Source organism: Malaclemys terrapin, chromosome 9, assembly GCF_027887155.1.
Source record: "Malaclemys terrapin pileata isolate rMalTer1 chromosome 9, rMalTer1.hap1, whole genome shotgun sequence".
Taxonomy (NCBI): domain Eukaryota; kingdom Metazoa; phylum Chordata; order Testudines; family Emydidae; genus Malaclemys; species Malaclemys terrapin.
This window is the reverse complement of record NC_071513.1, coordinates 27,523,960-27,551,504: the sequence shown is the minus strand read 5'-3', so window position 1 is coordinate 27,551,504 and position 27,545 is coordinate 27,523,960. Positions and strand designations below refer to the sequence as shown.

The 27,545-nt window shown below is 42.3% G+C and overlaps 1 protein-coding gene across 1 annotated transcript in view; it reads right to left on the bottom strand.

Annotated features, from left to right (window-relative positions):
* Positions 1 to 368: 368 nt before the first annotated feature.
* The window catches only part of SH3BGRL (SH3 domain binding glutamate rich protein like), a 64,000-nt gene continuing 36,823 nt past the window's right edge, over positions 369 to 27,545 (bottom strand). Inside the window, exons 2-4 of the mRNA XM_054040773.1 lie at positions 23,355 to 23,540; positions 13,456 to 13,536; positions 369 to 5,367 (exon numbers count right to left, since the gene is read on the bottom strand). Coding sequence (XP_053896748.1) covers positions 5,335 to 5,367; positions 13,456 to 13,536; positions 23,355 to 23,540 — 300 coding nt within the window. The 3' untranslated portion in view covers positions 369 to 5,334. The remainder of the gene's footprint in view (positions 5,368 to 13,455; positions 13,537 to 23,354; positions 23,541 to 27,545) is intronic.

Genomic DNA, 27,545 nt, shown 5'->3' with positions numbered 1-27,545 from the left:
GATATTCCCCCAGAAGTCTTAGTGCAACACCCGAGGGACTGCAGCGCCAGTGTGGACACAGCAGCTCAACTGTTATTTTGCAGACTGACCACTTTCACTCAAAGTAGACTAACTTGAGAGAAGTAACTTGAGTGTAGATAACTCAAGTTAACTCTGCAGTGAAACCATAGCCACAAAATTCATAATCCCTAATAAATTGTTAGCAAGGGCTCCTCTACATCCAAGTTAAACATGGATTAAATTAGCAATAAACACTGCAGAGGCATTCCAGTTCCCAGTAGATTTCCAAATAACTGAGTAATGAGTACATGACACTGAAATGCTTCAACAACAAAATATGGAAAAAAATAAAAAAAAATGAACAGAACTGTGTATAGTAAAAATTTATTATTACAGTGCACACCACTGTAACCTGAAACAGCAAGTTAAGTAAACATTAAATGCAGACATGCAGTTTTTATTGCAGATTTTTGGAATTCATTTTTTATTGAAGAGCTTTGCATTTCTGAGTAACAATATTCTTTGCTTTTAAGACTAAATTTTTAAAACAGTAAACAAAACATGAAATGAATCTGTGTTATACAAGTGAAACATATAAGGTAAAAGCAAATGGGATTCCTTGTGATGAGAGACCACAAAAGACACTTTTCCTAAATGACATTATGGACCACTTATTAAAATACCAAATAATGGCAAGTGAGAGTGGAAGATACAACAGAACTAAGACACTATTCAAAGACATGACAGTAACTGTGATAACTGCTCCCAATTCTGCTTTATTCTGTTTTAGAAACAAGAAAAAAGTTCATCCTATAAATAGGTAAGTAAATATGCCCTTTCCTCATTCAAAAACATTCTTTAAAAACCTAAACACACACATACAAATAATAGTTCAACTGAAAACACGTGAATAGAGTCTGGAATTCTCGTGACAATGTACAGTACAATTTATGGTTGGGAATTCAGTTTAGTGCTTCTATAGCATCATGTAGAAAGATTGCTAGCTGGTTTAATAACTGAACATGCAAAGCACATAGACCCTCTGAGAGCTATTATTTGGCTACTGAATCAACCAGCCAGATCAGATATTAGAACTGCAGTGAGTTAGGACTCAATCCTGGAAATCCTGACTCCTATTAGCTCTCTTTTATGAATCAGGGTTACTCACATAAGTAAGGATTGCAGGACCAGGCCCTTAATATGTTGTTTCCTGATCTGCTTGAAGGAGGATTCTTTTACCAGGGAACTTCATTCTGAAGCTGCATCTATATAGCCTGATCTTGTCAGATTCAAACTCAAAACTGCCACTGAACTCAACAGGACTTTCACATGTATAAAGATAGGAGGATTGGGCCCCAAGACAAATAATTTTTTTATTATCTTACAGAGCTGATATAAATACAGAACCTCTAAATAAAGATGAATGTTAGATTTCTGTCCCACCTACTTAGTATCACCACAGCAATTGCCACATTACAAAAATGAACTATGTTTTAGTTTAATGTAACATCAAACATATGACCCACTGTCCCTCCTGCAACAAGTATGAACATGTCCCACCCTTATAGATAGGTTCAACCGAGTTCAATATCCACTGTGGCAAAGCAGGCTAGGTTGTCTAACAAGCTTTACTACAAAAGGTGAAGCTGGTTGACTTAGCCATACACTCTAGATCAGTGGTGCTCAACCTTTCCAGGCTACTGTACGCCTTTCAGGAGTCTCATTTGTCTTGCATAACGTCCCAAGATTCACCTCACTTAAAAACTACTTGCTTACAAAATCAGACATAAAAAGACAAAAGTGTAACAGCACACTATTACTGAAACATTGCTGACACACTCACTTTTACCATATAATTAATAAATCAATTGGAATGTAAATATTGTACTTATATTTCAATATACAGAGCAGTATAAACAAGTCATTGTATGAAATTTTAGTTTGTACAGACTTCGCTAGTGCTTTTTATTTGCCAAGTTTTACAACAGGCTATATATCTACATGAGCTTATGTACCCCCTTGAAAATCTGTGTACCTCGAGGGGTACGCGTACCCCCGGTTGAGAACCAGGGATCTAGATCAATTAGATTCAACATCAGTTTGAGGAGGGAGTGTAGATGTGGGGTAAAAACTATATTTGACACACATTTTCTAACACAGATCATTTAAGTGGTGTGAATACATCGATGAGACTAATAAGCTTAATTCCAGCAACAGGGCACGAAACTATTAACATGAATTAATAGTAATCGGGGGGAGGGAAGGGGAATGTATTCACTGCATTAATTTTGTGGCTGCTACAGATACTGAAATTTTAAAGCAACTCTTTTGGTTGAATGTACTCAGATTTGCTTTGCAAGCTAAACAAAGAGGATCCTTTCCAACACTGAAAATACCAAGCCAAAAACACCCAACAAAAATCAAACTAATATAATGAAAAAACATTCTAAAACAATTTTATTGGAATGATACATCAATAACTAGTAAGAAAGAGTTTGATGCCTCATCACCTTACCTTCTATACAGAAAAAAAGACAGGGGCAAGAAGAAATGAACAAGTTCTTCTTAAGAAGCAACATCCATGTTTGACCTAAAAACATAGTAATGTGAACCACAGAACCAATATGTTGAGAACACCACACAGGTATATTCTCACCTCTGTCACTCCTAAACACATGCATGAAATCTACATTAATACTACTGTGAGTTCTACATACAGGCCAAAACAAGAACAGACCACTTAGATATTTTTCAGTTTATGTTCATGCTTTTTCCCCCAGACAACAGAAAAAATAAGCCAATCCCTGTCTTCATACTGCTTCCTCAGGGGAATGCAGATGCAGTTTGAGTGTTACCATCTGGCAAAGAAGAGGGTCTGGAAGGGGGAATGGACATTGCTTTCTTAAAACTTGGCAACTTTCTCAAAGATCAGAAATAGAGATGACCTTGTTTCAGAATGTTTTGTGTCACTGAGCTGACAAAATTTGGCAATAATTTTCAGTTATAGCTTCTTCAAATAATGGATGCAATTCACAAAAAGTAATGCCACATTTTGTTTACACAGGAAACACAGCGAATCAGCAGGAGTATAGCAACCTGTATGTCAAATTCCATTTTCTTCACAAAACTCCTTTCAATATTCTTATTCATTTCCTCAAAGGCATCTAGTAGGTCTAGGGATAAAAGAGATACTGCCAATAATACCAGAGATCTTATATAAAAAGACTAAGTCATGCTGAATCATGAAAGGCAGACACTTGATTTAAAACAACAAAAATAAAAAACCCAATAATAATCTCCTCCCCTCCCCAGCAATTAATAGTAAGCCTTCTAGAGAGAAAGCACAAAATATGCTATGGGTTCATCCTGAAGATTAGGCAACTTTTAACTGTCCTACTTTCATATACACAGGGACAAGGGTCAGGCATCTGTAAGCAGAAACTACAAAATGTCTATTCCCAGGCTCAAAATTAGAAAAACCATGGACTAAATGCTAATGTAACTAGCTAGGTTCCAAACACCATTACAGGCCCAGTCCTGCTCATGCTGAAATCTATGGGGATTTTGCCATTCACTGTGTGGGAGCCAAACTGCTCTCAACTGTGCAAGGAAAAACATTTCTCTGCTACTTATTTTGTTGTTGATGAAGACACTTCTTGCAGCTGGGGAAATGCAGAGCCCAAAAGAAATATGTTGGCAAGAGGAAAATATTTAATTATTCTGTTGTAGAGTATAATTAAGTCTTTACTTCTATCCTGTCACTAATTTTGGATCTTAGAATTATAAATGTCTCAGCAAGCATTTTAAAGCACTACATAACTTTTATTGCATCAGTATAAGTAACTGAATGGCCATGATATGCTACAGTTTGCAAGCGGCATAAAACCTTTGTAAGTCTTTTACTGATCTATACCACCTGTTTCTATGTTATAAAGCAGATGAAAATAAAATTTGTGGGCTGTGCTTGTAGAATGCCCCCACAACTACAGGATTTATGGTGTCGATGCATTCAGGAAGTAAGAGTGGTTTATACTGTGCAAGATATTTAAAAATCACACATGTAAATTTTAAAACTACTCCTTACCACATCAGGTGCACCTATGATTAGGATTTTAAATCAGTCTTCATGATTTTCCAGTGGATGGCCATAATATGCAGGCTAAGTGAATTCCCCTTTGCCAAATAACTGATGTATACCTAAGGCATGGAATGGGTTAATATTGCACTTGGTGAATTCACTGATACAGAATGCTGTTCTTTAATAGGATTCACTAATTCCATGGCAATACAAATCAACTTAAAACTTGAAAGAACCCCCGCCCCCACTCAATTACAATACTTGTTACAACTCAAACATTTACTTTTAGATCCCCATATGAAAAACTACTATATGCAACTAGTAACCTCTAGAACATGCAACCAAATGCCTAAAACTATAAACAATGTGACCTTGTAGAATATTACATTAAAGGCTTTAGCTCTTACACATGTAAGGAAATGCCATTTCTGGCCATTTTGGCTTATTTGTGATACTGCCTAGGAATTAGTCCATACTGTATTTCATTGAAGTGCACTAAATCTAGCACACAAACATGTAATCAAGTCATGGTTAGAGAGCTATGTGGTGAACTTGCCAATGGAAATGTTATCCACTGCTCAATCTCTTTTTTGTGGAAAAGGCCCCCCCACATTGATCACTTAAATGAGAAATACATAGCAAATTTTTTTTTTAAGATCTGTACAATGTGTTACAATACAATTTTAAATCTTCACTCTACAAAAGAACAAATGTCATAATTTCCATAAGCGATTACAATGGTTACTACGCTACACAACATTTAGAATTTCATTTTAAGCCACAATTTAAAAAGACATTGAGAAGTTACTGTATTTTTGTATTGTTCAAGAATATTTGAGGCAATTCAGGCACTAGAGTTATTTGATAAGGTTTTATGTTGTTGCTCGTTTTCTCCTATGTTTAAATAGCTGGATCTTTAGGTGTAAGTTTATCTGCATAATTAGTACTAAAATAGGTTTTCTTTAAGTTTACAAAAATGGATCAATTGCCCAGACATAGTTTAAACCACTTTAAATCAATCATTTCTAATTGATTCAGTTACCTATGCTTCCAACTTTGCAATAGTGTCTTCCATGCTCTCTACCCTAATGTTCCCATATTCACCGTGTTCAAATTTATATTCATGTACCGTGGATGCTGCAAGCACCAATCAAAATGTTAGAAATTAAATCTATTTTTCTTGAAGCAGAGACAATTTTCTATTTTATAAAAAGCTGTGGAAGTTCCGTTTACAGAACATTTAAGGCAGTTGAAATTCATGCTTGCTGCTTCGCCAGTGCTTCAGCTTCCTGAAATAATAAAATAAGGATTAATAAGTACTTTATCAAAGGTAACAATCTGTATATTTTTTGTTACGAGTGGACATCTGTACTACATGATAAAAAAATTCCAGTGATACATAGCCAAAAAAGCAAGTCGCCCTGAGCCTTCAAGTCAAATGAAGATCTCCCATTTACTTCTCTGGGGCAAGGTCCTGCCATACATTGATAAGGGCCCACTCCCCTAAAGTGCTAAGTATCCTCAACTTCCACTGAATTCAAATGGGAGTTGCAGGTGTAACCAAAGAATGCATGTTCTCTCCACTAGCTGCTAGGTTTTCCAGACCATGATAGGTCATGTTTGCTATCCAAACAGTGTGTTAAAAGTAAACGATCAGATTTAATATTTTCTTTCATTATTCATGTTAGGCTACAAAAAAAATGATTAAACCATTGTTAAAGCCTAGAGAATGACAGACTTTTTGAAGCATGACTGCTAGATAAGATGGGGGAGGGGGGAACTTTGTATAAAAAAGCATGAAGCAATTTCACTATGGAAATATAAAACAGGTTCTTGGAGAGATTTAATCTACCATCTAAATTAATACTATAATGCAGTGAAGTGGCTAATTAACTTTGTCATAACAGAAACAATGTAACTGACATGTCAACTAAGCTCTAGAATTGCTTAGTAATGAGAATTTTCAGAAGAAATGGTTAAAAAAAATACCCCACACCTTCTGGTCTTCAGTTTTCAGAAGGAAAGGGAATAGATTGACAAAATGGAGGGAAAGCAAAAGGAGACTTACTTTTCTCAAAATCACTTTTGCTATTGTCCTCATTTCTTAATAAAAATGAAGATTAAATTTAATTCGATTTTAATGCTAACTAGATCCACTGTAAGTGTCTTCACACTAAGGGCCAGATTGCCAAGAGCTCAGCACTCAGGATCTTCCACTGTGGGACTTATGGGCAAAATTTCAAGAAGAGACCATCACACAATGTGCTGAGCTTTTTTGAAAATCTGGCCATTTATTTTGGTGCTTACATGGGAGCAGAGCTCTTTTGAAACTCTGGCACTACATCATGAGCGTGAACAGTTATGTCTGTTTTACAAATATGCAATATAAGTAAATCGATACTCAGAAAAGGGAAATTATGCAAAATTTTTACAAAACTCCTCACGTGAAGGAGAAGAAAAGAGGCACCGTGAATGACCTCAGCCAAAGGGGAGTACGTGCCCTGCATATTTCCGTTATCTTAGAATTGGTGGATGATTCTGGTTGTTGTTGCTTTTTGGCCATTTGCCTGTGTAACATATCTTACTCCCTTTAAATTCAAGAGCGTGGGAACAGCGGGTAGCTCTGCACCACTGATTCAGGTCTCCTATACTCCCTGTAATCTGTACTCTGCTCTGATGGCAGAGCATCAATCACCTGGTGGTATGGGAGGCATCCACACAAAGTTTATTCAATGGGGAGGTGGCAGAGAAGGAGGGTGAGAAAGGAGCAGAGAGGAAAGAGGGGCAATAGGACAGGGAAGGAAAAAGATGCCCCATGTTTTCCAGAGAGTAGCAGTATCTCACACGGCAGCATGGAACCGATGAAAGGTGTTGTGCTTCTTGTCAGCTTCTAGTAGCTCCCTCTGGCCAGATGCCAGCCCGCTATGCCTGAGGGAAAGGCACCACAGTCCAGGCCTTTGGGAGCAGGGAGCTCAGAACACCCCTCCCATCACAAAGTGCACTCCATAGTAAACACATTGCCCTCTTTCTCTCAAAGGTCAATCAACTTCCTCTCCTTTCTCAGATCCAATGCTGCAAGATTTTTACGAAGGGCTCAGATCTTCAGAGGATCGGGCCCCTTGCTACTCTCCCCTTTCAAATCCTTCCTTAAAGCTAATTTCTCCCATGACACCTTTCACTGAGCATACTGTCAGCCCTTAAAAAACAATGAGTCATAAGCTTTAACTCCTCAAGCCATGCATGCATGGAAGAGACCAGCATCCCTTGAAGCCTGGACAATTAATGTATCAAGCTGTCTGTATTTACTTTATTCCAGTGTTATCTATAGGATCATGTATTTCCCCCCAAGTGTGCAGAGCATTGAACAAACAATTGATGCTCAATAAATAGCTATTTGTATCTCTAATAATGTTGTAGAGGCTTGGCTCCTAATGCTATTCACTTTACATAACACCTCTGTACTGCTGTCAAACAAATTCTCTGAACCTCTCATGGAACACAGAGAGCGTGCTGTCAAAACTCCTCTCTCCCAGATGTGTGGTACGCAGCTGCTCTGATACCTCCTTCCATTTTACATAACACTGTTCAAAGGGATTATGTAGATAGCTATTATATAATATAGCCAAGCATGGTCCCTCCAGCTGCAAGGATGTTTTCCTTATCTGCCATACACTGATATCCAAACATTTTAAAGGTAAATTTCTCATTTTAACTAACAGCCAATCAGTTTGATCTGCTAGCATTTAGTGGGAGCACACTTGCCAGAAATTAAGCTGATAGCAAAAGTAATAGATCTCTGTGGGTACAAGTCACATAGTATAGGGTTATATCCCATTTACTAAATGGTCCCCTAAAACTTAGAAGGCAATATAGGGATTAAATAAATAATGCTACTGCACCTGTTTCTCTTTTTTACAATGATCTTTTCCTTCCAGTCACCCTTAATCAGGCTGACAAATGGCCGCGCCCACCTGGAGAGTGGGTTTTCCTTCACTGCAGTTATTAAGTGTCGGTCAAAGAATTAATCAAGTTGGTTATGTCAGCTGTGATGTTTCTACATGGGACATCAGTGATAGCCCCTTACAGGATCCAGCCCTCTCGGTGCTCACCCGTCCCACTGAACCCCATTGACTTCAGTGGGAGGGGAGCATGCTCAGCACCTTCCAGGATCAGACTCAGATTGAGCAATCTGCTTCTATTGATAGATATACAATTCACTGACTTCAGTGGGGCTGCGTGGCTGGAACAGAACAGAATCTGACCCAGCATGCTTTTGTCTTTCAGTCTGACTGAACTCCTTTGGGGGAACACCGAGTGCGGAGCCCAAGTCGGCAGGCTGTGTGCGGCGAGAATCCTGAGCACATGGTGTGTATGTGGGTGGGTAGGAATTCTCTTGCCACAGCTGTGGGGCTGCTCCACAGCTCCGACTGCAGCAGCTCCTGGTCTGGCTTGCTCCCAAAAGCTCTGTGAATGACATCGCTCACAAAGCCGAAGTCTTTGCTCTATAAATTGGGCCCTCCTACGTAGTAGAAATGCACTGGTTGCACTGCACGCAAGGACCTCAATACCTGGAAGGCTGGGGCTAGGATTTCGTGAGCAAAAAGTGATTGCAGGTATGAGTGACTGGGGCTAGTTTTTGTGCATTTGTCCAATTTGTACAGATTCTGTTCAATATTCTGCAGATGCTCCCAAAACCTGACATGGGTTCATTTAAAATATCCCTACGGAATTTAAATAAGTATTGCATTGTGTGCAATTGGCCTTTTGACCCCATTAAACATTAATATGGGCATGTACCACTGTCTTTTGTTACTCTTGAACTTTGTAGATCTGAGACACAGAAAGAATGGGCCATATTCATCACTAGTGATATCAATGGAGTTACCTCAGGAGATTAATCTGGCCCCCAGAATTTTGAGCCTCAACCTGACCTGCAACTGCACCTGTTAATACTAACGGCTCACAGACTATCTTAGCTCAGGTGTCTGGATGAAATGTATGCAGAATGAAGCGTTTCAAGTCGCCTCCTAATTCTTAAATAAATAAAGTTTATCCATGTGAACAAAAAGGCTGGTACTGAAAACCTTAACAGTGACTCAGGGATCCTAATGACCGCCAGTAAAATGCATAAAGCATTCATGTCCTATCGCATCAAAATCAAGAGAGGAATTCAGTTTGGTGGATCTGTATTACAGCAACCCATTTTATAAATGGTAAAGAAAAGACACAGCTTCAGGTAATGGAGGATTTGCAAGAAAAGAACATTCTAAGATTGAGCTATCTATGGCAAATCGGTTGCAAAAAACCTGAGCAGCATATTCAAGACATATTCCATTGCAAAATCTTAGTGTCTTGTTTATTTGAATTTCTTTCTTTTGGGGGGGGGGGAGGGCGGGGGGGGGGGCTCTCTTTCAATTTCTTTTCCCCAGGATTTCTAGTGAAATGTACTAGAATAGAAGTTCCTCTGAGCAGGGATTGTGTCTGCCTATGGGTCTGTACAGAAGACACTGTCCAAAGTCAAGAGACATCAAATACTAATGCAGGGCCTGATCTAGCTCCTATTTCCGTCAACAGGGGCTTTACCATTAACTTAAATGGAATCAGGATTGGGGCCACCGTGAAGTTACAAAACCAATGTCACCCATTACAGTAACAAGTCTGCACACTGAATCATCCTGGTCTCAAGGTAGGGGGGCAGAGGGGGGGGAGGGAGGGGGAGGAGACAAGCCTTTTGGTGAATGCTGCATCCTCCAAATAAATGGAGCAGTAATGCCCATGCTCAAAGCAAAACTCTTTAGAAAGTGAATGTCAGATCCACTGGAATACATACACACAGCAACCACAACACATTAACAGACAAAACATGATATTACCTGTTGTGACTGGACAAGGACAAGAGAGCTATGAACAGGCTTGCTGCTTCGCAAGCACCCTTTTGTGACCTGTAGGTTGCGACACACTACAGGTAGTCTGCCTCAGTTTCCCCTCAATGACTCACAAAAGGATTCTGTCTGTTCAGAAATACCCCTCCTTAGGGTCTGGTTTCATGGGCATGATATTCAAAATAAACACACACAAAAAGTCTATCCATAGCCTTAAACTAAGTACAGCACCTCCTCTCTTAGGTACTGTCTCAAAACTCCCCAGGTGTCTCAGGAACTTTCCTGCTTTAGCAAGCCACACCCAATCCTTCATTGCTGGGGCAACTCTCCATACTTCTCTGGCGTCTGCTCTCCCTAGCCCTCCGACTTCCAGGCCCAAACTTTTCCCCACTAGCAAAGGGTTTCCTGCAAGAGCTTCTGGCTCATTGCATTTCCTCTGCCATAGCTTCCTTCAGTTCTGCCTCCTCAAACACTCCCCACTCCCTGCAGCTTCCTGCTGCACTTTACAAGGGAATCATCTCATCCCTTCTGAAGTATGCCTATTTAGTAATTAGTAGGGCTGTCAAGTGATTAAAAAAATTAATCACGATTAATTGTGCAAATAAATGACTAATCATGCTGTTAAACAATACCACCACCATTTAATTAAATATTTTTGGATGTTTTCTACATTTTCAAATATATTGATTTCACTTACAACAGAATACAAAATGTACAGTGCTCATTTTCTATTTATTTTTTATTACAAATATTTGCAATGTAAAAAAACCAAAAAAAAATAGTATTTTTCAATTCCCCCATTACAAGTACTATAGTCAAATCTCTTTATCATGAAAGTTGAACTTAAAAATGTAGAATTAGGTACAAAAAACCTGCATTCAAAAGTAAAAATGTAAAACTTTAGAGCCTACAAGTCCACTCAGTCCTACTACTTGTTCAGTCAATCGCTCAGACAAAAGTTTGTTTACATTTAAGGAGATAATCCTGCCCCCTTCTTGTTTACGTCACCTGAAAGTGAGAACAGACGTTTGCATGGCACAGTCATAGCCAGCGTCACAAGATATTTACATGCCGCACCCCGGACACCCCACAGCCGCCGCGCCAAGAGCGAGGACTTGGAGCAACTGCCCGACCCTCCTCCCTCCATCCCCCATCCACACATCCCTCCTCCGCTGGCCTCCATGCACAGCTGCTGCACCGCACCACCTTCTTAATCTTCATGGCGGCCGCGCCACACATGCTGGTGTCTGGCCTCCCTCCAGCGCTTGTGCCGCCGCTATACAGCTGATCGGTGCGCAAGCGGAGTGCGTGGGGAAGAGGCGGGGCCAGGGTGGGGATTTGGGGAGCTATCCAATGGGGAAAGGAGGGAGTGGAGTTGGGGCGGGGGGGAGCGAGCCAGAGAGGAGGGCAAAAATTGCTTCTTTGTCCAGTGTCTCGACCAAACATTGGTCGGGACACGGGACAAAAGTAAATATCGGGACAGTTCCGATAAAATTGGGACGTATGGTCACCCTAATGCTAGATGCGCTAAAGATTCAGACGTCCCTTCATGCTTCAACCCCTTTCCAGAGGACACGCATCCACGCTATAATGGGTTCTGCTCGATAACGATTCAAAAGAAGGCAGACCAATGCATGTTCATTTTCATCATCTGAGTCAGATGCCACCAGCAAAAGATTGATTTTCTTTTTTGGTGGTTCAGGTTCTGTAGTTTCCGCATCAGAATGTTGCTCTTTTAAGACATCTAAAAGCATGCTACACACTTCGTCCCTCTCAGATTTTGGAAGGTACTTCAGATTCTTAAGCCTTGGGTCAAATGCTGTATCTATCATTAGAAGTCTCACATTGGTACCTTCTTTTGTCAAATCTGCAGTGGAAGTGTTCTTAAAACAAATATGCTGGGTCATCACCCGAGACTGCTATAACGTGAAATATATGGCAGAATCTGGGTAAAACAGAATAGGGGTGTAGCGGGGTTGTCACCCCGTTCCGGCCCTGAAGGGGTTAAAGCAGCCCTGGAGAGGGCTGTGGCGGAGAAGCTAGGCTGATTGGGAAAGCAGCCACAGCTATAGCCAGTGCAATCGGGGCCCAGCTGGCCCTTATAAGAGGGCTGTAGGCCAGAAAAAGACTCTCTCTCTAGCTTCAGTGAGAGAAGGACGTGGCTGCCTGGGAAGCTGAGGAGGGTACCTAGGATGGAGCAGTGCTGGGGAAGGGCAGAGGGAACGGGGGAGCTCCAGCCTAGCAAAGCCCCAGGCTGCAGGCCGAGTTAAGGGCCCACAAAGGTACTGGGGCTGCAGAGGGGCAGTCCAGATATAGACAGAGACAGCTGGTCCAACCCCACTTGGCAATGATGAGTGGTTTATAGACTGCAGTCTGCCCCAGGAAGCGGAGGCTAGATGATGACTGGCAGTAGCCACTGAGGCAAGATGGGGATAGGAAGTTGGGGGTTCCCCAGGGTGGGGAGACCCAAATTGCGGGTTACTGCTGGGGGCAGGACCCTGACAGAGGGGCTGGGAGGGACATGGGGCCAGCGGCAGGTGGGACACCGGCCTGCAGAGGGCGCTCCAGGCTGGGAAGAGCTAATTCCCTAGACGACCAGCAGGAAGCGCCGTGCCGGTGAGTCGTCACCCCGCCACAACGTGACACAGAATTCTCCCCCAAGGAGTTCAGTCACAAATGTAATTAACGCATTATTTTTTTAACAAGCGTCATCAGCATGGAAGCATGTCCTCTGGAATGGTGGCCGAAGCATGAATGGGTATATGACTGTTTAGCATATCTGGCATGTAAATACCTTGCAATGCCGACTACAAAAGTCCCATGCAAATGCCTGTTCTTACTTACTGGTGACATTGTAAATAGGAAGAGGAAAGCATTATCTCCCATAAATGTAAACAAACTTGTTTGTCTTGGCCGTTGGCTGAACAAGAAGTAGGACTGAGTGGACTTCTAGGGTCTAAAAGTTTTACATTGTTTTGTTTTTGAATGCAATTATAAATCAAAAAATAATCTACATTTGTAGGTTGCACTTCCACGATAAAAGCAATGGCACTACAGTACTTGTATGAGGTGAATTGAAAAATACTATTTCTTTTACCATTTTTACAGTGCAAATATTTGTAATAAAAATAATATACAGTGAGCACTGTACATTTTGTATTTTGTGTTGTAACTGAAGTCAATATATTTGAAAGCATAACAAACATCCAAACATCCAAAAAAATCCCAAAATATTTAAATATTAAAACTGTGATTCTATTGTTTAACAGCGCGATTAAACTGTGATTAATCATGATTAATTTTTTTAATTGCGATTAATTTCTTTGAGTTAATTGTGTGAGTTAACTGTGATTAATCGACAGACCTAGTAACTAGGATTTGCTGCCCCCGCCTCCCTCGGGGCCTCTAGCCTATAAACAGGGTCAGCCACCCTGTTACAAGAGTGTAAATACAAGTTGTATATGTTAGTCTGAAACAATACAGAATACCACCTACCTTTGAACCAGGAGGAGCAGTCAAGCCTAAAAAAGCATACACTGCATTATTCTCTCTAGCTTCGAAGAAAGCTTCATAATCCTTCATGGAAGGGGGTAGGTGGGGAGAAAGAGAGAGAGAGATTATGAGCCATCCAAAAATAATAAAGTATTAGTTCGATACACCTCTCCCAAAGCCCACACTGAGCAAACTAAAACTTTTCAGGACTTATGTGGCCTAAAGCACAATTCAGAGGTCAATTCATATTTCTAGCACTAATTCTGGTATCCGTAAATTTAAATTTTAGTACTTGAGAAAGGGGCCAGGATGGCAACAGGTAAACCACAAGCAGTGACAGCTTCACCAGTATGCCTCGACTTTGACTGGGAAGCAGGGCCGGCTCCAGGGTTTTGGCCACCCCAAGCAGCCAAACAAAACAAAACAAAAAAAAGCCGCGATCGCAATCTGCGGCGGCAATTCGGCGGGAGGTCCTTTGCTCCGAGCAGGAGTGAGGGACCCTCCGCCGAATTGCCACCAAACAGCTGGATGTGCCGCCCCTCTCCGAAGTGGCAGCCCCAAGCACCTGCTTGGTAAGCTGGTGCCTGGAGCCGGCCCTGCTGGGAAGCACCACATTCATGGCAATTCAGTCCTTGGTCTCTGCTGTTACTGTTGATAATTGCGCCAGATGGAGGCAGCAAATGCTGTGGCATGGACGCCTCTCCACAAGGACAGAGCTGAGCCCCGTAACTTGTTTCATCACGGGAGATGTCAAAGTGTTGCTACTAATCTCAGTCAGATTCAAACCTATTATCTGAAAATGAAAAGCTAAAAAAACACTTCTTCATGTTACTAATCCTCAAGTCACAGCCTTGCCATTACACTGGCATTGTTTTCAATGCTTTTGTGTATGTGAATGCACAAAAGCAAGTGGTTCTCCTCACTCCAAAGGCCAACATCTGCCTTTGCACACTGCTTTGAGGTAAGCTCAGTTAATGCACTAGCCCAGTAAACACTAGAGGTCTCTGCCTCAATGTTTGGTGCTCAATTAAAGTTACAAAACTGCAACACTAACATACACAGCCACTTCTCGGGAGAAAAGGGGAGGGGGAGAATGAGGGAGAAACCACCACCACACACACCCTGCTTTCTGTATATTTTCTAACACAGAGAATGCAAGTCTGCCCTGAGCACAGAGACTCTATGCTCATGGCTCTGATAAGTGTGGAAAGAGCTACACAATGAAACTGGTTTTGACAAACAGTTGCGAAACACTGGCTAATCACGCTTAGGAGACTTGCATAAGCCACCCGTCATTTCGATTACCACACACATCCCTAGCTCCGATTTCCAAAGTCACATTACAGACCTAATGTAGGCTTTTTTCCTACCCTTTCTCCCCCTTTTCACTGAAGCTGTAACACTGGTTTTCTCTGCGTCTGATGGGCATGCTTTTGATGCAAGAATCCTGGCGAACCATCTAGCTGAGGAATGCCAGTAATACGGAGAAGGCTGAGTTGTGGGTTGAAGTTAGTGAGGAAGCTGCCATTGAGGGCAGGCTGTTTCACACGCCCCTCCATCTACAGGCAGAAGCATGAGAAATTAGCTGAATCAGAATGCTGTAGACTGGAATCTGCAGGGGAATGCTGTGGTCAGGAGCAATATCCCGTGAGGCTCTGTGGCAGTTGGGAAGAGAGGGCAAAACAAGGAACTGCCAGTTTGTGTGAACTGGAGATCGGAGATGTTCAACTGTTGTTAAATTTGAACGTGTAACTTTCAGGTTTTAGTTTTTTAAATAATGTGTACAGATTTGTTAAATCCTCCCTGAAGCCCTTAGGCTAATGCACACTGGAGTCATTTGATAACAAGTGTTTTGAGTGTCCTGCTTCTGTATGGTCCAGCAACCTGATTCCTAGCACAACTACTAGGAAAGCAACCCTGTCAGCTACAGAAGAGGGTGACCCTTGCATGGCAAGTTATTGATGCATAGAGTTTATAGTCACAGTTTAGAAGTGTGAACAACAAGGGTGATGTCGTGGTGGGAGTCTGCTATAGACCACCAGACCAGGGGGGGATGAGGCAGACGAGGCTTTCTTCTGGCAACTAACAGAAGTGACTAGATCACAAGCCCTGGTTCTCATGGGAGACTTCAGTCACCCTGATATCTGCTGGGAGAGCAATTCAGCGGTGCACAGACAATCCAGGAAGTTTTTGGAAAGTGTAGGGGACAATGTCCTGGTGCAAGTGCTGGAGGAACCAACTAGGGGCAGAGCTCTTCCTGACCTGCTGCTTACAAACCGGGAAGAATTAGTAGGGGAAGCAAAAGTGGATGGGAACCTGGGAGGCAGTGACCATGAGATGGTCGAGTTCAGGATCCTGACACAAGGAAGAAAGGAGAGCAGCAGAATACGGACCCTGGACTTCAGAAAAGCAGACTTGACTCCCTCAGGGAACTGATGAGCAGGATCCCCTGAGAGAACAACATGAGGGGGAAAGGAGTCCAGGAGAGCTGGCTGTATTTTAAAGACTCCTTATTGAGGTTGCAGGAACAAACCATCCCGATGTGTAGTAAGAATAGCCAAGCTGGTCGTCTGCCATATTTACTAAACAGTGAAATCCTTGCTGATCTTAAACACAAAAAAGCAGCTTACAAGAAGTGGAAGATTGGACAAATGGCCAGGGAGGTGTATAAAAATATTGTTCAGGCAAGCAGGAGTGAAATCAGGAAGCCCAAATCACATTTGGAGTTGTAGCTAGCAAGGGATGTTAAGAGTAACAAGAAAGGTTTCTTCAGGTATGTTAGCAACAAGAAGAAAGTCAAGGAAAAAGTGTGGGCCTCTTACTGAACGAGGGAGGCAACCTAGTGACAGAAGATGTGGAAAAAGCTAATGTACTCGATTCTTTTTTTTGCCTTTGTCTTCACAAACAAGGTCAGCTCCCAGACTACTGCACTGGGCAGCACAGCATGGGGAGGAGGTGACCTCCTGTGGAGAAAGAAGTGGTTCAGGACTATTTAGAAAAGCTGGACGAGCACAAGTCCATGGGGCCGGATGCACTGCATCCGAGGGTGCTAAAGGAGTTGGCAGATATGATTGCAGAGCCATTGGCCATTATCTTTGAAAACTCATGGTGATCCGGGGAGCTCCCGGATGACTAGAAAAAGGCTAACAGAGTGCCCATCTTTAAAAAAGGGAAGGAGGAGAATCCAGGGAACTACAGGCCAGTCAGCCTCATCTCAGTCCCTGGAAAAATCATGGAGCAGGTCCTCAAGGAATCAATTCTGAAGCACTTAGAGGAGAGGAAAGTGATCAGGAACAATTAGCATGGATTCACCAAGGGCAAGTCATGCCTGACTAACCTAATTGCCTTCTATGACAAGATACCGGCTCTGTGGATGAGGGAAAGCAGAGGATGTGTTATTCCTTTACTTTAGCAAAGCTTTTGATACGGTCTCCCACAGTATTCTTGCCAGCAAGTTTAAGTAGTATGGGCTGATGAATGGACCATAAGGTGAATAGAAATCTGGCTAGATCGTCAGGCTCAACGGGGGTAGTGATCAATGGCTCCATGTCTACTTGGCAGCCAGTATCAAGAGGAGTGCCCCAAGGGTCGGTCCTGGGGCCAGTTTTGTTCAATATCTTCATTAATGATCTGGAGGATGGCATGGATTGCACCCTCAGCAAGTTTGCAGATGACACTATACTGGGAGGAGTGGTAGATATCCTGGAGGGTAGGGATAGCATTCAGAGGGACCTAGACAAATTAGAGGATTGGGCCAAAAGAAATCTGATTAGGTTCAACAAGGACAAGTGCAGAGTCCTGCAGTTAGGACGGAAGAAGCCCATGCACTGCTACAGACTAGGGACCGAATGGCTAGGCAGCAGTTCTGCAAAAAAGGACCTAGGGGTTACAGTGGATGAGAAGCTGGATACGAGTTGACAGTGTGCCCTTGAAGGCTAATAGCATTTTGGGCTGTATAAGTAGGAGCATTGCCAGCAGATTGAGGGACATGATCATTCCCCTCTATTCGACATTGGTGAGGCCTCATCTGGAGTACTGTGTCCAGTTTTGGGCCCCACACTACAAGAAGGATGTGGAAAAATTGGAAAGAGTACAGCGGAGGGCAACAAAAATAATTAAGTCAGGTTTGACAAAGTCCTGGCTGGGATGATTTAGTTGGGGATTGGTCCTGCTTTGAGCAGGGGGTTGGACTGGATGACCTCCTGAGGTTCCTTCCAACCCTGATATTCTATGATTCTCTCTGCTGAGCAGGTTACACGTGTACACACAGAACATGCATCCCCAGGTAAAACAAGCTGGTACCAATTCATGTTTACAGTGGAACTGATAAAAATATAAAGGTGGGGGTTCATGTATAATTTAAGTTCCTGCAAGCTGAATTCCTGTGATTTGGATCCAGCTTTCCAAGCTGATGGCATCTTTCCTAATAACTGCCAAGTAGAATCATCACTCATGAGAATTTTTGCAGCAACAGAGTGCTGCTCTCTTGGCATTCCTCCTCCAGCTGATGATTCTTTACACATAAAAAGAAATGACATCTATCTTAGCCTATTAGGGCCTGAGCAAGTAGCTTCATCTCCCATTAACGTCAATGGAAGTTGGGGATCTCATCACCTGGCAGGATTAGAACCTATGGGAACCATACTCTAAACCAGTAGATTAGAGTACCAAAAATCTCCTGTATGATGGTTAGGAAAATCTGCCTCTCTGCCACTTGATCCATTAAATCATTTAGATAAGAGAAATGCAGCAGATCTCATTTATCTGGACTTCAGTAAAGCATTTAATATGGGAAATCATTAGTGAAGCTGGGGATTAGTACAAGAATTGTAAAGTAAGTAATTGGGTAAATGGGAAACAAAAATGGGTTGTTTTGAAGAGAGTTCTATCGGGCTGGAGGTAGTACTACTGGGGTTCCTCAAGGATCAGTCTTGAGACTGATCTTATTTAATATTTTCAGGAATGATCATGGCACAAAAAGTAAACGTGTGCTAATGAAATCTGCAGATGACAAAAAGTTGGGAGGTGTTGTCAACACAGCGGAGGATCGGAATATTATACAGGAAGACCTTTGAACGCTGGAGTAACAGAAATAGGATGAAATTTAATAGTACAAAGTACAAGGCCATGCACTTAGGGACTAATAAGAACTTCTAATATAAGCTGGGTGCTCATCAGTTGGAAATGGTCGAGTAGGAGAAAGACCTGGGTATATTAGTTGACCACAGGATGACTATGAAGAACCAATGTGATGCAATCCTAGGATGTACCAGGCAAGCTATTTTCAGTAGTGATAGGCAAGTATTAATGCCATTGCACAGGTCACTGGTAAGCCCTCATCTGGAAAACTATCTACAAAACTATCTGGTCACCCATGTTCAAGAAAGATGAATTCAAAGTAGAACAGGGTCAAAGAAAGCTACTAGGATGATCAGGGAGCTTGACTTGTTTGACCCAGCAAAATGAAGGCTGAGAGAGAATACAACAGCTCTCTACAAATACATCAAGGGGGTAAACACTAGGGAAGAAGAGGAGCTTATTTAAGCTAAAGGACAACATTGGCATGAGAACAAATGAGTATAAACTGACCATGTTGTGATATCCCTGAGGTTTTAGGATCCAGGCCACCAGTTATTCAGGACGACTAGCAATTAAAGAGAGGCTGAGGGCTTTAATTTCATTCTAGCCTGGAGGAGAATCTCCTTCTATTCTCTTGGAGATGCGGTTTTGTTTTTTACTTAATATTTTTCTAGAGCAATCCATGTAGTTGCCAGTAACGCCTTCTCCCTTGTTGTTTCAGGCTCACTCTTGCTCTCTTTAAGCTACCTATATCACACTTTTCTTCAGTCCTTCTCTCCAAGGTTCTGGCAGCTAAAGACCAAACTGGACTCAGCATGGCTGTGCTCCTGTGGCAGATTCAAACCTCAACTATGGGCAACTTACCAGAAGAGAGAGAACAGAACGCTCAGCTGGTCATTTGCAGAGAACACCGACAGACTCAGTATCCTGAAAAAACCTTTGCTCAGTACCCAACTGTGACATTGCACCCCATAAGACTTTATGGAAATATGCTTATGAATGTATATATGACATAACAGGAATATGTTTTATGCTACATATACCATGTAACATATCTATGTAAAGGTTATGATCTACTGAATCTATTCATCCTATTTGTATGCATGTCTCATTTTTGTGTTCGAAGTTATGAATATTGGCTGTGTACTTGCTTGATTTCTAAATAGCCTTAGCAAAGCATTTGGTCAGCTTCTTAAGAAAGAAATGTGCAAGTTAAGTACCCAATCGAGAAACACTTAAGGGATCTTGGAAGGCTCCAATCCACATAAGAAGTCTACTTGATGACGTTCAAGGCAGCATGTGAACCATGGCTGCTACCTGTAAGTTCCGAGTCATGCAGGGACATGTGACTTACCCATGTGACTCCAAAACTCCATCTTGGAGCTGGACTTTGCATAGGAGAGGGTATCCACCCACAAGAGAAAGTCTATTTAAACCCTCGGGAGACCCCTCCATTTTGTCTTCAGCTGGCTCAAAAGATATCCTTGGGGAGTGGAGAGGCTACCTTAAGGAAACTAGAACAAAGGACAGTAACTGAAGGGGATATGAGTGATTGCTGGACCCAGACTAGAAGGAGACTAGTCTGTAAAAGGAAGCTTACTAGAACACCACTGAGGGTGAGGTTTTATCTGTATTCAGTTTTCTTAACGTATTAGGCTCAGACCTGTGTGTTTTATTTTATTTTGCTTGGTAATTCACTTTATTCTGTCTGTTACTACTTGGAACCACTTAAGTCCTACTTTCTGTATTTAATAAAATCATTTTTACTTATTAATTAACCCAGGGTATGTATTAATACCTGGGGGGGGGGGGACAAACAGCTGTGCATACCTCTCTATCAGTGTTATAGAGGGTGAACAATTTATGAGTTTACCCTGTAAAAGCTTTATACAGGGTAAAATGGATTTATTTGGGGTTTGGACCCCAGTGGGAGTTGGGCATCTGAGTGTTAAAGACAGGAACACTTCTTAAGCGGTTTTCAATTAAGCCTACAGCTGTTCGGGAACTGGTTCAGATCTGGGTCTGGGTTTGTAGCAGGCTAGTGGGTCTGGCTCAAACCAGGCAGGGCTCTGGAGTCTCAAGCTGACAGGGCAGGAAAGCAGGAGCAGAAGTAGTCTTCGCACATCAGTTGGCAGCCCCAAGGGGGTTTCTGTGATCCAACCCGTCACACCAACAAATTACAACAAAATACAATATAAGCAAATGCCACCAAAACCAGCGAGAAGCAAAGAACGGTCTATTATCAACTACTCTATAATTCTGTGCTAATCCTTCTTACTGTATATGGAACTCCGATTCTATGGTGATGGGTGCCCTAGAAAAACGTATGATAGAGAGGCATCCCCTGTCATTACAGTTGCACAGTTTTCTTCATTCCCTGTACTAAACCACTGTGTAACATTGTCATGCTTCATTTGACAGCTACAGCTCTGCAATGTAAAGGTGGCTGCATTTAATTGGTAAAGGACATCTGTGAAGTGACCCTGCAGGTATACACATGGGCTCTGCACTGCTGTAGGAAAGAAGGTGACACTGTATATAATTGAATGCTATTATGAATGTTATAGGAGAGTTCTACAAAAAATATTTCAGAGGGGCAACCGTGTTAGTCTGTATCAGCAAAAACAACGAGGAGTCCTTGTGGCACCTTAGAGACTAATGAATTTATTTGGGCATTTACTCTAATCCCTCAGACAGAGACAAACACCTACAGGATCTCTATCAAGCGTTCTTAAAACTACAATACCCATCTGGGGAAGTGAAGAAACAGATTGACAGAGCCAGAAGCGTACCCAGAAGTCACCTACTCCAGTACAGGCCCAACAAAGTAACAGAACGCCACTAGCCATCACCTACAGTCCCCAACTAAAACCTCTCCAGTGCATCACCAAGGATCTACAACCTATCCTGGAGGATGATACCTCACTCTCACAGACCTTAGGAGACAGGCCAGTCCTCACTTATAGACAGCCTCCCAAGCTGAAGCAAATACTCACCAGCAACCACACACCACACAACAAAAAAATCAACCCAGGAACCAAATCCTGCAACAAACCCCGTTGCCGACTCTGTCCGCATATCTATTCAAGGGACACCATCATAGGACCTAACCACATCAGCCACACCATCAGGGGCTCATTCATCTGCACATCTACCAATGTGATATATGCCATCATGTGCCAGCAATACCCCTCTGCCATAAACATTGGCCAAACTGGACAGTCTCTACACAAAAGAATAAATGGACACAAATCAGACATCAAGAATTGTAACATTCAAAAACCAGTAGGAGAGCACTTCAATCTCCTTGGACACTCAGTAACAGACTTAAAAGTGGCCATTCTTCAACAAAAAAACATTTGAAAAACAGACTTTAACGAGAAACTGCAGAACTGGAACTAATTTGCAAACTTGACACTATCAAATTAGGCCTGAATAAAGACTGGGAGTGGCTGGGTCACTACAAAAAGTAATTTTCCCTCTGTTGATACTCACACCTTCTTGTCAACTGTTGGGGATAGGCCACATCCACCCTGATTGAATTGGCCTCATTAGCACTGACTCCCCACTTGGTAAGGCAACTCCCATCTTTTCATGTGCTGTATATTTATACCTGCCTATTTATTTTTCACTCCATGCATCTGATGAAGTGGGTTATAGCCCACGAAAGCTTATGCCCAAATATATTTGTTAGTCTCTAATGATATGTCTACACTATGAAATTAGGTCGATTTTATACAGTCAATTGCGTATGTCCACACTAAGCACATTAAGTCGGCGGAGTACATCCTCACTACCGTGGCTAGCATCAACTTACGGAGCGGTGCAGTCTCCGCCACCCATTGGAATACTGGGTTAAGCTCCCAAGGCCTGATGGGGCAAAAACATTGTTGCAGGTGGATGAACTCAGAAAACATGTCATTGCGAGTGCAGTTTTTTCGCCTTCTAATCTGTGATAACCTCAGGGACAGAGATGATAGGGGGAGCATAGAAACATTCTACGCTCTACGATTCTAGGAGGACTGCATGGTCACCTGTGCTTCTGAGTTCGCCACGCTGACCAAACAGGAAATGAAATTCAAAAGTTCCCAGGGCTTTTCCTGTGTACTGGCTAGTGCATCGGAGTTCAAAGTGCTGTCCAGAGCGGTCACAATGCAGCACTATGGGATAGCTCCCGGAGGCCAATACTGTAGATTTGCGTCCGCACTACCCCAAATTCGACCCAGCAAGGTCGATTTTAGCGCTACTCCCCTTGCTGGGGAGGCGTACAGAAGTTGGTTTTAAGAGCCTTTTATGTCGACGGAATGGGGTTGCTTGTGTAGACGCATTCATTATAAAATCAACCTAACGCGGCTAAATTCGACCTAACCCTGTAGTGTAGACCAGGGCTTAGGTGCCCCAAGGACTCCTCGTTGTTTCTACAAGAGTTATCCATATATATGTCAATAGTTAGTTACTAGATACATGCACCTCTTCATTACTAACTCTTTCTCAACCATCAGTCCCTCAGTTATTAATCATTTCATGCAACACAGTGCAGTTTTTTATGTTCTGTTTGAGGGCCACATGGCACATAGTTTAATATGCAAGCTTAGTTAGTATACTGAAGATTTAGGTTCAAATTTTGACTCCGTTACAAGGAAATTCCCTTTCTCTTCATAGAGAAAAAGCCACGTCTCAGTCACCACATAATTGATAACCTATGCCTTTTCTGTTGCATCTGGCATATGCCATCATCAGAGCAATATTGTAGTTGGCAGCAGGATAAAGTCTAGGAAAGTCAAAAAGAGAAGGCCAAGGAGAAGCTTCAAATGGTTTCTTACCCCAAGATATCGGCTATCATTGAAGATTCGAGGGGGCAATGGGTTTCCACTCGCTGGTCGGCTCTCTTCCGGGACATTCTCTCTCATCCATTTCCGGTTCTCCTCATTGGCTGCAATATCTTTTTCTTCAAATTCAATCTTGTTGACTTCCAAGAAGCCTAACACATCTTGCTGCTGTTTTTTGATCTACAATAAAAGATGTGTGAAGGGAGAGAGGGAAATAAACCAGTCAGAGATCAAATAGAAGCTCAAAGGCAGAGCAATCTATCTGTGCAAGTCCAAGGGTGCAGGTCACTCAGCGCTGTTACAAATTCTCTCTCTAGGCCTGGTTACTGCCTTTAAGAGAAATAGTCCATTGTACATCTCTCACTCCCCCTTAATATTCTTTTTGGTGTACATTAGTACAAAGTGCCACAATGACAACCCAGGAGACCAGATCCTGCACAGAAAATGTAAAATGTGGGTAACTGCTACTCAAACATTCCCTAGTGCCCAGCATGGTGCTGCAAGCCCTGTAGTAGAGGGACAACTTCTAGTGGAGGCAGAGCAGTTTAGTCTCTATGTCCACTGAATCTGCAACTCCTCTGATGAGGCTGCCTATTAGTGTTCCAAATGTGATGGTAACTTGTGTATTGTGGACACCTGCCCTCTAGGAAGAACGCTGCGACTTCTCTCCACTCACCAAACCATTTCACATACAGCAGTGAGTGGTCATCAGACCCCCCCACTGAGCCCCACTCACCTTCACCTGGATCCCCTGCAGAGTCCTATTGCCCCTGCACCCGGAATCCCACAACGAACTCCTGTGCATCCAAATCTACCACTGAGCCACCCGCACCCAGACTGCCCCACACAGAAACCTCTCACCCCACACTAAGCCCCTCCACACTTGGATCCTGCTGAGCTGAGCCTGCCTGCCCACACCTGATGCAGAGGCAGGGCCCCCCGGGTGTTTCTGGGGTAGGCCCAGCCCTTGCACTGTGTCAGGGTCGGGTGCAGCCTTCCCGCCGAGTTCCTGTACCGGGAGGATGTGGGGGAGTTAGGGTGATCTCCCACCTCAATGCAGCCAGTGGCCTGTGCTTCCACTGCTATGCTGGAGCCACATTTATTGATAAATAAAATTTGAAGAATTTTAAAATATTGTGCGCATAATTTTTTCTCTTTGGCGCAGAATTCCCTCAGGAGTAAAAGGTGCATGTGTGCAGCCCACTGCTATATCTGTAGGCACAGGTATGTCACACCCATCCTTCAAAAGCAGGTATCATTTGAATTTCCTCTTTATTCCCTTGAAAATAAATGGAGCCCTACAAAATTGTAACCTATTGTTTCTAACACTTCAGGGATTACAGACAGAAATCAATAATCCCTCAGAGAAATCAAATATTGTCCAAAGAAGAGCTGAATCCAAATGCTAGATATTTGTATTGTATTCAACACACGTGTGTTTGAGTCAACATGAAGGATTACTGGAGTGTAAATCAAAAAAGGCTTTCAAAGGGCCACAAGCTCAGAAAATTCAAAACCCATTTTTCTTCTGTACTTCAAAAGTTGGAGACTCAAGATATACACCACATCATCACATAATGCAGAGCGATTTAACAATCATCGCCTATAGTGAAGAGTTGCTTCCCAGCAAGCCTGATTAAGTCCCTTGCCTGTTACACCAAGAGTTGAGTCTCTTTCAAAGAAATTACTCAGTTTGGCTCCCCATATGATTTACAAGACATATTTTAAAAAGCATTGTACATGTACACACGTGAGTATTCTAAACACAAACGGACAAGCAAAATATTCCCTCTAGCTCTTGAGCTAGAAGAGATTCTTACTGTAAAAGATGTATGCACCAATATACCAAGGCATATTCTTAAATTAGGAGGTTACACTGAGAATGACTTTTTTATTTCACATTTTAGTCAATTATATCTGTTCAAAGACAAAGGGAGGTCAGTGGTCTTGCGGAGACCATACCTATATGTCTAACGATTATCCAGGTAGCTGTAGTTTATTAACTACAGTTAAGTTTGCTGGAGAAAGTAGTTCATGGTGCAAACCTCTGACTTAAAATACGTACACCCATGGGAATCATAGGTTCAAGTTCCAGAAGGACTGACTCAGTCTTTCATCCTTCTGAAACAGACAAACTGAGGGCCATACAGCTTACTATGTGTGGATCTTTCAGCTAAGACCCTACAACACAGAGGTCCTGTTTGCTCAGCGGTTACACTGAAGACCTCTTGGCAATTTCCATAAGAGATGAGGCTTGCTCAATTGTTTTTGGCCTAAAACCGCTCCTCCCACCACTTCTGTGCAGTGTGATGACTGACTGCTGTCCCTCCACTCCAGAGTTGGCCAAGTTTCAGCAGTGCTATAAAGGTGTCAATTGGGAAAGGCTTTGTGATACACATTAGAATGAGCGGTGCTACACATCAGATACTCAGCGAAATCCTGGCCTTAGGGAAATCAGTGGAAGTTTTCCATGGACTTCAGTGAAGCCAGGATTTTACGCACAATGTTTATCATCATTGTTCAAGTATTCTACAATAGTCCTTATTCCCAGAAAATATACTGATATTGCATCCACACAAGCAATGGGAGCATGTCCATGTACGTGATGGGGGAAGAGGGTTACAAACTTCCACTACTTTTCACAATTATTTTTTCCTCTGTTAATCAGAGCTGGGCTTTTCATCCCCACCTTCATTTCAAGGGAAAACCTTAAAGGAAGTGTATGGAGTGAACAAGACCCATTCACATTCAATCCAGTGCCTCCTCTATGCTCCCACATGACACCAAGTGGAAACAGGGATCTCTACTGCAAAAGATTTTGATGGCTTCACATGAAAGTTGGCTTTGATTATTGTCATTCATAAAAGTATTAGTTTCCTGATCGAGAGACGTCTTCTGTTTACACTCTGGTTTGCTTCTTTATGACTATACCAGGATGAACGAGATTGTTTGCAAGGGTAGGTATGGTTTATAATGAAAAAGCAGGATTTAACAGTAAATTTACTTTCTTCAGACTGCCTCCTTCCCAGTGAAAGCAGCTGAAGTCCTGACTTTAGCCTAATTAGTGCATCCTGACAAAAGCTGAACTCCATATAGATGTTGAATTACTTCTAATTCAGGTCAGATACCAGACTCCCCAAGCAGCCTTTCCATATATGGACAAGTAAAAACACACAAACCCTCAAACAAGCAGATATGAGGTCAGTGGACAGGCATATGAGCTCCAAATATGGTAGCTGAGCTCCCCGGCTTGCAATAGGACGTTTAAAAAGAAAGCAACAGCCACAAACCCTAGCTGACTGTAAGATCTCAGATCAGAACATAATGCCTATTAGACCATTTACTTTAGAGCAGAGTTTGTACATTTTATAGTTTGCTTTGGGGAGTAAAAGTTTGACCCTTTAAGCGCACAGGGTTGAGTTTCTGAGGTATTTAAAGGGAAAATAGCTACCACCGAAATATATAGAAGTCTAGCCATCAGAATACAGCATCTCAAAAGATGCCATTGAACTCTGTTGTGTAAATTCATATCTAGACAATTCTAAAGCATCTATTTACTCAGATTTCGTGGTTCCTTTGTAGCCATTAACATTCATTGTATGTCAATCCATAATATGGTGCAGTTCTATGTTTAGCTAGATATCACTTAAAAATCTCAACAGTTTATTTATAACATCACTTTAAAATCATCAGAGGGCTTAGTGTTAGGGCGCCCACTGCGGTAGTCTTGAAGAAGGCAATAATTTTACCCTGACTTCATCAGGAGAGCGGCTTGCCTGGAGACTGCAAGATCGAAAGCAATAATTATAGCTCAGAATATTGAGTCAGTGAAGTAGTTCATAGACAGGATTAAAATCTGGATGCAAAGACTAAATATGAGAATGTTGCTGTGCATTAGCTGAAAAATCACTGCTAAAAAATAAATAAAATGGACAGGTTAATACCACCTGGCAGAAGTAGTTCACATTACAGGCTAAGCACAAAAGCATTTTTCAACAGGCTTGCATCTGCCTCTAGAAGATAATGGAAGGGGAAAAAGGGAGGCAGAGAGGAGATTCTTCTCAGTCAAGTTATAAAGGCCTAAAAAAAAGTTTTTAAGTGATGCACTTTCTCCATAAATGTTCTAAAGCAGGGGTGGGCAAGGGCCACATCTGGGTATGGAAATTTTATGGCTGGCCATGAATG